This window comes from Haliotis asinina, chromosome 8 (genome assembly GCF_037392515.1).
Source record: "Haliotis asinina isolate JCU_RB_2024 chromosome 8, JCU_Hal_asi_v2, whole genome shotgun sequence".
Lineage (NCBI taxonomy): Eukaryota > Metazoa > Mollusca > Gastropoda > Lepetellida > Haliotidae > Haliotis > Haliotis asinina.
The window spans coordinates 34,640,986-34,654,412 of record NC_090287.1 but is presented as its reverse complement, the minus strand read 5'-3'; the positions used below and the strand labels follow the sequence as shown (position 1 = coordinate 34,654,412).

Here is a 13,427-nt window from a genome sequence, read left to right as displayed (position 1 = left end):
GATGAACAATCCCTGGCTTCCATTTGCCCATCCACCCTACCAGTTTAGCGCTAAATAACTATCGGCTTCCCTTGTTATCTTATCACGGTTGTTTCAAATGTTCGTATATAGCTTTCCGTTTCATAGTTTCTTCATACACCTGATGAAAGAAATAAAAACATACTCCGTAACATCGTGTTCCGCAAATACAGAAGTATTTCTCGTTAGGTTTTTCTACTAGGATTTTTCATTCTCTGGGCTAAAGTTACACCTTTGCCGTGACGCCATAAAGAAGAGTATCAGGAAATGAGATAATACCCCGCAAAGCCTTAACAACCAGTACCTTCCATACTCACAATTTTACCGGGGAACAAGATCAGGGTTACATTAGTCTTCAGCAACTTATGCTTGTTGTAAGAGGTGACAAACGGGATCAGATAGTCAGGCTCGCTGACACATGTCATCATAACCCAATCAGGTAGATCGATGCTCATGATGTTGATCACTGGATTGTCTTATCCAGACTTGATTATTTACAGACCACCGCCAACCCAGTGAATGTCATCTGTTGCTCTCATTAGATTTGAATAGTTTTGACGTAAATTGACTAAATTTTAAATACTAGGATAATGCAGGTAGATCATTACATATATTTTCCCCTTTGAGATATATACATGTAATACATGTATATAGAGATGGGCAAAGCAGTGTATTTATGAGTTACGACGCTGTCAGATATGGCTTACGGAATGTTTTACACATCAACTTTCGACATATAAACACTATTTAAACTGTCTCAATAATATATTCATAACGTACTCTAAGTGATGATATGTATGATATCAGATAAACGTGATACAGAGCAAAGGGTTATTATTTAAATGGGCATTTGGCTTCATAATGCATCATTTTTGTTAATGGTTCCAGTTTGTTGGATTATTGCTAAGAGCGACAAAAATCGATCGAATCTCACTCACTTAAGCGTTTCCCTCAGTATTGCTTGATAACAGTGTCTACACCAAAACGTTGCTTATATTATAATAAGGAAGTTGCATGTCCATAGAACTGTTCCCACTGTTCAGCACACCAACTGCTAAATACTTCTCGAAGTTCACTACGGTTAGTTAGACCAGCGTTTAACTGCGTAGTGTATACTGTATATTTTCAGCTTTGAATGGACGAACGTTGGACTGCATCCTTTCGCCTAGGTTAGACCACTGACTGTGGAATGGTTCTGTTTCTACATTTAGGTACCAATTTAAGGTGCTTTGCTGTCAAGCGCACCTCTTCGTTCTTTGGGTAGGAGCGATTTGGGTTTATTAATGTGAAAGATCGTCAGTAAATAAATTTTATAATCTTGAAGAAATCTTTCACGAAACTGCCAAAGTTTGTAACTGTATTAAAGACCATGAGGTCTGTCTGCCTGTCTCTCTGTCTGTCTGTCTGTCAACAACTTAAATTTATTGTTTTATATCAATATAGCTTCTATCGACAATGCAATATACATTCCTGTTCTACCTTGTTAATTTTTGTTGTTTGTTCATTGTCTCAGAAACATGTATTAAGAAATATATTTACAGTTATTAGATATTAGCTGGTGGATTGTGGTCCTTTACACAGAGTTCAGTTCACAAATCGGTTGGGCACAGAGAGTCTTGGGTGAATAAACGTGTTTGGATGCTTGAGTAATGGGAATTTAACGGACTTCAGCCCTGTGTCACAACTAAGCACGTATGATACATGTGGAGCCCACCTTGAAGGCTTTGTTAAAAACTGCCCTGTTCAGCCAGGAGCAAATGGGTACCCGTTGGGATATGCAACATTGCGGGCATTGTGTACTAAAGTGGAAATTTGGCTAACAGAAAAAGCTCAAATAGAAATTCATTGTAATACAGAAAGGATTCTCAGTGGCTTTCCAGAGCCAACAATAATCCACTAAACATTATCATCTTGATTTTCACAAAGACTATATTTGACAGAAACGATTGCCAGTCTTCCAAACATTGATACACAAAGTTCGGGATAATTATATTATTACCAAACGCGCTGCTGAAATGTCAGAAAGAATAGATACGTTTTACAAATTTTGGTCTTTCTCTGTCCATGTAATTGTATTGTATACCTGAACTAAAAGTTTTGTTGTTTTTTTTTAAATATATATATATGTCAATTATAAATACAATTGTTATCATTACTGCATGCCATTATATCATTGTCTGACGTTTATTTGCTTCCATTAGTTAATACTTCCATGTCGACACATGCCATTTAAAGCATCGAGTGACCAAATTGCAATTGGTGTTCCTCCATATCATAAAATATGTGAGACCACCTGAGTGTAATTATGCAACAGGTGGTGCATTGTCATATTCCATCCTTCTGATGTACATTAACGTCCAGTAGATTAAATTAACCTGCAAGTGGAAATTACGAATGACACTGTACCATATAATAAAAATCATCAACACAACTTGTATTAGATTCACCGAGACAGAGCGAGCATGAATCTAGACTGAAAAGAAGTTGTTGAAGAGGTAACCTAAAGAACAACACAGTAAGGATGGACAGCGTAGAAGAACAGCCTAGCGTAAAGGTAGAGAAAACCGCTAGCAATCTTAAGGAGAAACCCGATTCTTACATCAAGGGAATGATCTTATCCACCGCGGTTCTGATACTGTTCACATGTGCCAACAACTCCTCCATCCCCTTGTTCACCCAGTACATCCATTCCCGTTATGAGGACATGTACAGTAACGGCACACACTCCTCGTCAACGAATGACCAATCACCGTGTCATGGCAATGCCAGCGTTGAAGATAATGATGTGGAGGTGCGTGTTCAACAATCTACGTCTTCCGAGATCTTGAAGCTGAGCCTGTGTTTCCAACTCCCTCCTGTGTTCGTGAACATGGTTGTTGGGTCCTACTCGGATCATATCGGCAGGAAGATGCTGTTTCTTTTACCGATGTTAGGATGCACTTGTAAATATATAGGTTTCTTAGTGGTTGTCAAGTTCAATCTTAATCTGAACTTCCTCCTCATCGGGACTCTCCTGGAGGGGTTTTCCGGTTCAATATTCACCTTCATTCTTGCCAACATGGCCTATGCAGCCGACGTGACTAAGACCCATGCTACAAGAACATTCGCAATAGTGATTACAGATTGCTCGGTGTCTGTCGCCATGGCATTAGGACAGATTATGACAGGATTCCTTATCCAGAAGCTTGACTACTTCTACCCATCAGTCATTCATACAACTCTAATCCTGCTTGCCATAGCCATCGTCATATTTGGCATTACGGAAACAGTAAAGGAAAAGGAGGTTAAGGAACTTTCGCCTGTAGTTCATTTAAAGAAAGTGTTCGGATTTTACGTCAACAAAAGCCGAGACAATAAGCGATTCATATTTATTGTCTGTGTGATTGTTTTCGCTCTGCTGTCCATTGGACTGTCTGGTAAAACTACGATTGAGATATTGTATCAGCTGGGTCGACCCTTCTGTTGGAATCCTGTAAAGATAGGTTACTACGGTGCATATTCCACAGTATTCATGACTGTTAGCGGAATTGTTGCCATCAAGCTTGGGTCAAAGTGCGTGCGAGTGGAGGTTATTGCTGTAATAGGGATGTTCCTGCTGGTGGCGTCTCTAATTCTGGAAGGCCTGGCCCGCACAGACGCCATGCTATATTCCGGTAATGTTAACATTCGTGCCTGTAAGCATATAAAACACACTCTAGGTACTGCACGAACGTACTTCGATAACCAATGGCCCAATAGGGAGTAGAGAGTTTAATGAACAGCCGTTTTGCATGCATTTGCAGGACTCAGTTTAAGCTTTCAAAAAATATATTGGTGCTGCTTGGCATTTATAAATAAAATTTTATGCGTTATAGATGCATTTCTACATGAAGCCAGCACATGTAAAATATTTCTAGCTAGTACCAAGCAAGTAACTAAACTTCTTTAAGTCAGCAGTACGTCACTGCGTGTAGTGAGTGATTTGTCATTGTTCCTATCGTCAACAATTGTCCTTCATATTCACATCAGAACGTCACTACAGTGAGTGATTTGTTCTTAAGTTCTTAAGTTCTTTGTGTCAGCCATTTTCCATCATGATTATGTGCACTGCCGGTCAAAAGAGTGTTATCGCTTTTAGATTAAAAACCTACTGAAACTGATACAGGTTTAAACACAAACCTGAAAAGTTTCGTCAAAACGGAACATGGTCGTGGTAACAAGGAAGCTGTCAGTGCACTTTTAACAACGTTGAATATGTAGTTTGGGGACAGTGGGCACCTGTGAAGAGCCACCTCCTCGTGGTGGGCGCTGGGTAACGCTAAGCGCTCTTCTCCCATGTGGACGCGGGACAGAATGTGCCCACAGCACCCCATTGCTGGTCGCAAGATTGGGTAACCTGTTTGCCTTGGATTGCGCCCCTGTGGCAGTGGAGGACGGGATCCTGGTGGCTGAGGGCAAATGGAGCCTGAACAGCGTTCCTTTGCCCAACACACCACCTCGGCCCTTACTTCACCTAGATGGGTGGTTGAGTTTGCCCCATTCAATCAGTCGACTGGTGATGCCGAAGCCTTGGGGCAAGCAATTTTACTACGTCATTACTCGGTCCATTCATTTTAGAATACTCCTGTGTTCATGAAGTCAATAAATATTCTTGCTTAGAGCTTATGCCCAGAAGGCGGTGACTCATGGTCCAATCTAGTTGGTCGTCTGGATTAACTGGAGTATATCATTTCGGACATCGTCCTTGTTGGCGCTCCATAGTGGGCAGGGAACAGATTTGATGAACCAATCTACCATTCACTATGGGTAAGCAAAATTAAAAACAAAAACAAAAAAACGCAACTTTAAGAATCTGATTCTGAGCTTGACTCTGATGAAAATGACACTGTTGCTAAACTGTCATATTCTGAAAGGAATGCTTGGCCACGATTTCTTGTTCTGGAAGCAAAGGGTAAAGGAGTCCTTGATTCCTACTCACCATTTCTGTCAGAAAAGGGATTTCAGGGCAAAGTCGGTGAGTTGAAAAAATCTTTTGGTTCAATGTTCAGGAAGTCCCAGGCCATTAAAGGTCACATGCAACCAAAAATTCAAACCTAATTAAAACAAAATTATCACTTATTCACGACATACAATAGACATTACTGCTTGTCAAAAAAAAGAAATAAACACAATTATAAGCGTACAATCGCGATTCAAAAGTGCAATATGTTGAATGTACTTGGGCTTACTTCCCTCGAAACGAAGCCCGCGGCAGACCGAACCCAGTCATAGCGGGTGGCTGTGCACTCAAGTGTAACAATGGCTTCCGATTGGTTGGCTCATTTGCTGATACGCTGAGGGCTCATTGTATGTACAGAAAGATGATCTGTTTGAAGGACATATTAGAAGTATGGCGAGTCACAAGAAAGTAAGATTCTTTATGGATAAAAGCTTATTTATTGTACTTGATGCGTCGTTTCAGTATGGGTTCATATACCGTTTCCAAACAAAATCATATACACTAGAAGAAGTTGTTATCCAGAAAGAATGTACATAGATATGTTGGGTTTTGTAAATACGTGTTCTCTGAATTTGCGTTCGATCCAATCAAAAATCATCTCAGTAGAGATGGTGAACTACTGTACTGCGTGGCTGGAAACTGTCATTCGTGCAAGTACAAAGCGGGACTTGAAACTGACAAGCGTTTGCACCAGTTTCCGTCAGATCCAGTCATCCGAGAAAAATGGATGTATTTTGCAACCCACAGACATAAATACATGTCACGTGTACAGTATCACACCTGCCTAATTACATAATGTGGGAGAGACAGGACGTGTGCACGAATCATAAATCAATTTATTTTGTTTATGGCGTATAGCCTCATAAGTTCAAATTGCACGTGGTCAATGATTGAAGCTGTGTATTGCATATTGTCTTTAGCAGACACGCAGGCAAACATATAGGTGTCAATAAACCAAACAATGAGCTTTCTCTGTGACAGAGGCTGCTTACCACAATATGCAACGAGTAGAATATTTACTTGTTTGTGTACACATCCAAGATTAAACTACAGCTTATGACCTCATACTCCGGGCATGCATACTGTTTCAAGCTCCGCGAACCTATTCACTGCGCATGTCGTTATGGGTGCTGCGCAGTACAGCTGTTGAAACCACTTTTCCCCCATCGCTGGGGGAAATTTAGTGAATCGTGTGAACTCCGATTTCGCGGGCTTTTGTTCTATCGCGTTTTTTTTCAACTTCATACGTTGAATTGGCATTTTGGATGATTTGTTTCGATACGTGTTGTGTTTTACGTTGCATGTAACCTTTAACCTTATGACGTCAACCAGCTTAGCTGACATTCCAATTACATGTTCAGCTCACAAGACCCTTAACTTTTCCAAAGGTCTAATCCGTGACAGATACCGAAGTCCCGCAGATGAATCTGTTGGAGACACTGTATCTCAGTTTCGAAGTCAAGGTGTCATAGAGGCCAAACGATTTACATATCGCAGAGATGACGGGATGTTACCATCTAACACATATCTGATGACTTTTGACATCCCGGTTTTACCACTTTCTATTAAGGTTGGATGTCCCCCTTTGTCACTTTGTCCCCCGCCCCACTCGTTCTTTTAACAGTCAGAGGTTTGGCCACGGGCAAAATTCTTGCAGGAACGCATGAGCTCTATGGGGAAGTACAAGCACAAACAATAAAGGCCAGATTATTGAGGAATATATATCTGATAATAGCTTGTGTGTTTTTAATGACGAATCAAACACCTATTTACATCCTGGAACAGCAAACTTTTCTGTGCTTGTGCTTCTGTGTTTACAACGAATTTGATTGGTCTGTTCATGATGACCTTTGCGATGACTTCCCAACTGTCCTAAAAGCTAACAAGCCGGATGATGATCCACCTTCACCACGGTGGAATTTTAGTAATGCCAGTTGGTCTTATATGAACTGTTGTGTATGGAAAAATTAATACCTTAAACCTTTATGAATGTATCAGATCCAATAGAGTAGTTTTCAGCGCAGTTAAATGAAACTGCTGACCAGTCAATTCCTACGTCCTCTGTAATTCCTCACCCTCGTAAACCATGGTTCAATAATGAATGTAAGCAATTGTAGGAAGAAAGCAGAAAATACTTCCGTAGACTTCCAATCGTTCACAATTCAAACAGTGTTAAACTTACGATTACCAAGCCCCGTTGTACTTATGAACAAACCAAGCGCCAGTCTTGGAGGAAATATGTTTCCAACATTAATGTTCGCACACACCCTAAAGTATGAGGCTCCAGGTCCTTTGTTAAACATCTTAAGGAACGTGATAAATTGATAACTGGTAAGGATGATATTGCCAATAAAATCGGCGAAACTCTTTCCAGAAATTCTTCATCATCAAATTATATACCCGAATTTCAGAAATGCAAAATTCGACAAGAAAAACAAAGAATAAATTGTGACTCTAATAACGGTGAAGTTTATAATAAAGCAATTTCATTACAGGGGCTACATACTTCTCTCGAGCAAGCTTATGACACTGCAGCTGGTGATGACAACATTCATTACCAATTACTGAAACATTTGCCTGAGTCATGTCTTTCGACACTTCTGGAAATATTTAACCATAGTTGGGTTTCAGGAAGCTTTCCTGCTTCACGGCACAATGCCACTGTAAACCCGGAATCATATAGATCCCTCAAATCACCACCCTATATCGTTCACCAGTTGCGTTTGTAAAACAGTGGAATGAATGTTAAACAGTAGATTATGACTGACATTCAATGTGGTTTCTGGAAAAGCCGAAGTACCAATGATCATTTAGTACGATTAGAATCCTATGTTAAAAATGCTATTGTAAATAAATAACACGTTGTAGCAATTTTCATCGATCTGGAGAAAGCTTATGATACTAGTTGGAAGTATGGCATTTTGAAGGATTTACATGATTTTGGTTTATCTCACATTTTTTTAAAAGACAGGCAATTTCAAGTCCGAGTGGGTTCAGCCCTGTCTGACCATTACCATCAAGATCAGGGTGTCCCACAAGGAAGTATTTTGTCTGTTACTATATTTAGTATTAAAATAAATAGTCTTTCTAAAGTTGTAAATGATGCAGTTGATGGATCACTTTTCATGGATGATTTTAATGTTTCTTTTCATGGTATAAATATGCATACCATAGAGAGGCAGATACAGTTATGCCTAAATAAAATCCATAAAATAATGGTGTCTTGAAAACGGTTTTAAACTTTCTAAGTCCAAAACGAACTGTATACATTTTTGTAGAAAATACAAACCGCAAAAAGCCAGAATTATTTTAAATGGCACACCCATCAAAGGTGTAAAGCAAGCCGAGTTCTTGTGACTTATTTTTGATTCTCATCTAACTTTCTTACCACACATTAAATACTTAAAAAATAAATGCCTGAAGGCACTTAACTTACTGAAAGTGGTTTCGAATTCAAAGTGGGGAGGAGACCAAACTATCTCTCGTCCGCTCGAAACTTGATTTTCGCTACATTGTATATGGTGGAGAATGTCAATCTCAAACTATTAGATGCTGTCCACCACCAAGGTCTAAGACTTTGTCCTGCGATTTTTATAACTTCCCCTATTGACAGTCTCTACGTTGAGGCCGATGAGCCATCTCCTAACCAACGACGTATCAACGTATCTTTACGGTATGTCACTAGACCTAACACTGACAGCATTTTTAAAAAAATCGGACACAAATGATTTACAATATAAACAAGAATATAATCAATTAATAAGTAAAAATAGCAATTACAAATCCTTATTTACAGATGGGTCAAAGGATGCTGGTGCAGTTGCTTGTGCCACTATTACTGGATCCCAGACAATATCTTCTCGATTCCCCGAACAGCTCCGTTTTCATAGCAGAAGCTAATGCCATATTATAAGTTCTTAAAAAATTAATAAACACCGTAAATATAAACAATACATAATCTCTTTCGTGTCTTCAGGCCATTGAAAGGCTTTCCTGCAAACATCAGGTATTAATAGAAATTATTGAATTGTGTAATGATCCTACTACTGGAAAATGCGGCATCGTCCTTTGTTTGCTACCCAGCCATGTTGGTATTTCTGGGAATACAATGGTCGATCTTGCTGCTAAGGCAGCACTCAACAAATCTGTGATTCCGCTTCTTATTCCTTACCCTGATTACAAGGTTAGCATTAGAACCTACATCCGTAATCTGATGCAGAAGTGGGACACCCAGGTAGGCATCAATTACATGAAATGAAACCCTACGTTGGTTACACCTACTTGGGTTGTCAGTGCAGCTTTGAAGAGGTCATTAATTATTCTGTTTGTAAAATAATTATCAAAATTCTCACATATGTCATTATTTCTATATTGTCGGTCAAGTTAAGTCAGTGATACCGGCATTTCATTATGCCATATACAGGCACCTACTTACGGCCATACTGCATGTCAAAAGTTGATTTGCATGACCTTGACCACCCTCTTACCTGTTTGAGAGAATAGATCATTGAGTGATGTTTGTACTACCTTGTTTCCTTCAGTTCCTTTTGTGGCGTCCATAAACTCCGTGGCATTCCCCGTGACCCGCTCTGTCTTGTCCCGCATGGTGGAAGCCCATGAACAAGGTATGACTTTGAGATCTAGGATGTCGGCGGATACACATGAAAAAGTAGCAAATGGTGTGACTAGACAATCGACAAAAAGAAAGAGAACAGATAGAATTATAGTGAAGGTGTTCTGATCTTTCTCACAATATCTGTTAAATTAGATCTACTGTGTGAACAATGGTGGCATGACTTCTTGGTGTCATACTGCTTGGTGCCATAGTGTATGACTGCCTTTGGTATTGAGGCCCATTTCAACTGAAGAGCTACCTCATGATTGTGGCGTAAACACCCCAGCTGAGACTTGGTTCTTTGTTTGGTTGGTCGGTTGTTCAAAGCCGCACTCAGTAATATTTCATCTATTTATGGCGTCGGTCTATGAATAATGCAGTCCGAACCAAACAATCAGTGATCAACAGCGTGAGCGAGCCTGACCACCTGATCCCGTTAGTTGCCTGCTCCCGAAGACTCACTCTAGCCCGGGTCGTCCAGGGTCCTCCATAAGACAACATCCTTCCGAGAGCATACTAAAGATGCGCTATAAGGGACTCATCGGGGGACCAGTCCACCTGTCTTCTCGTCTGTCGGAGAAAACACGCGTAGATGATAATTAAACAGCGACATATCGCCATCACACTGCCCCAACCCATCCTCCATCGTATCCATGTTCTGTATATATCGATGCTCATGTTATTGGTCACTGGATGTTCAGGTCCAGACTCTACTGATTACAGACCGCCCTCTCATTTTAGCTCATTGACGAGATCTTCTCTCGTGGGTATTTATAAGTGTGCATTCGACTAGCCATAGTGTATGACTGCACTGTTGATTCCACAATAGATGCCGTTGTTGTTGATGAATGTGCTAGCACGTATTTTTCTGCTCTAGGTGCCATATTCTCCAGCATGGCTACCATCGATACCCTGAGTGCGGCTATAGGGAGTACTGGCTTCGCCTCTCTGTACAGAGCCACAGCGGGTACCATGAGAGGGATGGCGTTCCATGTTATCGGGGCCGTCATCTTCATCGCGGCCATACTGAAAATGTACGTAACACACAGCTGTGACATTTTTAATGAAACATGCGTTAAAATATGCAGCTTAAAGATATATTACTTCATGCACTGGTTTAAGTGTGTGTTTATTGGGGTTTTTTTGGGTTTTTTTATAACGCATGACTCTTAACTGGGGTACTACTTCCAAGGTTTATTTTGCCAGGAACTGCAGCAAGTCGGTTCGAATTTCAGGTTATCTTCAAATACTTCGAAAACCACGTTTACACTCTATAAGTAAACACGAGTAATTCTGTAAACCCATTAGGACATTACCATAACAAATGTACTTCCTCTTCCTTTCTAGGTTGGTAATTGTGAAGCTCCCCAGGCAGCCCAGCTATGAACAGATTCTGTCGCCGCCAGAAGATGAAAAAGACCCAAATCTGAATCAAAATCATTATGGAACATTTGCGAAAGGAGAAAACAATACGTCATGTTAAAGCACGGACAAAGGCCCTGTGATTTGTTGACACTGGTTTCTTTTCATCATAGTTATATGGTATGTGCATAATCTGATCTTGCTGTGAACAATGTGACCGCTGTACTAGGTGGATCATCAGATCGCTTCAAAACAATGTCCCGTCTACCTGACAGTGAGTGCATTTAGTTTCACTGTACTCCATAGCAGGTATAGTTCCAAATGTGCTGACTAGATTTCCCATCTATCACATGATTGTCTGGTTCGTGAACAGGCAGTCGGAGCATGGCAGTAGTAGGCATGTGCAGCGTCAGACAAAACACACAGACAAACCTTGATTTACCGCCCCTGGATAAACCGTCAAACTGGTTATACCGCCACTGACAGGCTTTCTGAGAACAAAACGTCAACGATCACCAAACTCATTGCATGTTGGTGTAATGGAAGAGTTAATCCTCCTCTTTACATTACAACAACAGAGTATTTTCCCAATAAAATAGGTTTTTTTCCTAAAAATTGTACATGGTTTCATATTTGGAACCCGTGGGCCGGGGTAGAATAGGCCGTCAGCAACCCATGCTTGCCATAAAAGGCAACTGTGCTTGTCGTAAGAGGCGACTAACGGGATCGGGTGGTCAGGATCGCTGACTTGGTTGACACATGCCTACGGTTCCCATTTGCGCAGTTCGATGCTAGTGCTGTTGATCTCTGGATTGTCTGGTCCAGATTATTTACAGACCGCTGCCATATAGCTGGAATATTTGCTGACAGCGGCGTAAAACTAAACTGACGGCTCATTTTCATATTTGTAGATAGAATCGTCATCTTACAATCAAAAAAGCTTGGTATAAGCTGAAGTGTAGTTAACTGGCGTATCCATTGCCTAGGTGCCGTATGTGTACTATTTGAATGATTTTAGTCTGTCAAAACACATACCTGATCCCTTTAAATTGCAATATAAAAAACATCATACAAAAATGATACATGGCATACATGATGCTTGTATTTTCGTCACCATTTCTCTAATACACCAAACACTGAACAGTGCACATAATATTCACACATGATACATGATACATGACATCTTAGAATCATAATGCAAAAAAAACATCAGTTCAATGTCAGCTGCTGGGGCTAAGAGCCAGTTAATACATTGTCACAACACGCCCCAACTAAATTGTTAGGTGTCCGTTCAGAAGACACGCCAATGCGAAAAAAATAAAGTAAAAAAGGTACGTTACAGGTCTTTTGTCAGCTGCAGGTGAATAGCATATCGTTGGATTCTTTCGTGTGAATATTGATGGGTACATACCTCGGTCAAGGTAATAGCCTCATGGTTTTGCTGTAACGTTAGTGTGTTTTAAGTTTTGTTTTTGTTTTGTTTTTTATCTTTTGTTTTTATTTTTGCTGTAATAACATTTTAAAAGTCACTGCATTTCATTTTTATTTTCACCGTGAGGTTCTCCTTGTCGAGACAGGCAACAAGTTACAGTTAGGACAAATGTGTGTGAAATATAATTCACTTATATTTATGTACCCTAGAACATATCTAGAAATTGTATAAATTCTCTAAAACGTGTTTATTTTGTCTTGTATTATGTTGCTGTACCATATATAATTCTGCCAAAGAACGTTCACGAACATATTGTTCTTTTTGGTACAGTTATGTGCAATGTGCCTGACCACTCCCAGTTACTTTATATCAGTATGTACCACGTTGAGAAATACAACAAATGGAACTTGAAACCCAATGGCGCTTTACTCAGTAATCCATAAGCTTAAGATTTTCCTAATGTCCCAAACAAAACCTAAATGAGACTGACTACAATCTGAAGTTTCGACATTCTTTCAATTAGGTTTCCGTTCTCCTGAATTTGATATAATTTTATGTGACCATATCCTCTATTTGAGATCACTAAGTTGGACATAGCACATAGGCAGTTTAATGTAGGTTTCTGGATATATACATATGGAGTCACGTTTAGTTTTGTACAATCGCGTCATTCAAGATCTCACATATGGAAACCATCGATGATGTTTTGAAGTTGTTTTATGCAATGAAAACTGAAAATGATACTTTCTTGTCAGTTTCCGACAGAAAGTAATCTTGATACTTTCAGCAACAGGAAACTGTCGCAAACCAGCAATAATAGATTCCATGAACTTATGTGATTTGACATACTAGGGAAGGGAGATAACTCTAAATCTGTTTACCTTTTGTCGTCTGCAAAATGGCGATTCGCATCGCATTCACCAGAAGTCCTTCAAACAGTTCAAAAATATAATTCAGGTGTTCGGTAAGATAAATACGTTGTTCACTGGTCCCCCCGGGTCCATGGGCTCATCGAGACAAGT

At 40.0% G+C, this 13,427-nt stretch overlaps 1 protein-coding gene across 1 annotated transcript; it reads left to right on the top strand.

The window, feature by feature from the left end:
* Positions 1-2,454: 2,454 nt before the first annotated feature.
* On the top strand, positions 2,455-13,137 carry LOC137295064 (lysosomal proton-coupled steroid conjugate and bile acid symporter SLC46A3-like). The gene is made up of 4 exons (XM_067826335.1): positions 2,455-3,671; positions 9,538-9,621; positions 10,489-10,645; positions 10,959-13,137. Exons 1-4 carry the CDS (start codon positions 2,540-2,542, stop codon positions 11,092-11,094), a joined length of 1,509 nt encoding a protein of 502 aa, XP_067682436.1. The 5' UTR covers positions 2,455-2,539; the 3' UTR covers positions 11,095-13,137.
* The last annotated feature ends 290 nt before the right edge of the window (positions 13,138-13,427 follow it).

Bases quoted from the DNA above. Each gene is read 5' to 3' on its own strand.
- LOC137295064 (XM_067826335.1), top strand. From the start codon at position 2,540: ATGGACAGCGTAGAAGAACAGCCTAGCGTAAAGGTAGAGAAAACCGCT. The intron at 9,622-10,488 runs GTATGACTTTGA...TTTCTGCTCTAG, and splicing joins GGTGGAAGCCCATGAACAAG to GTGCCATATTCTCCAGCATG. The intron at 10,646-10,958 runs GTACGTAACACA...CTTCCTTTCTAG, and splicing joins ATCGCGGCCATACTGAAAAT to GTTGGTAATTGTGAAGCTCC.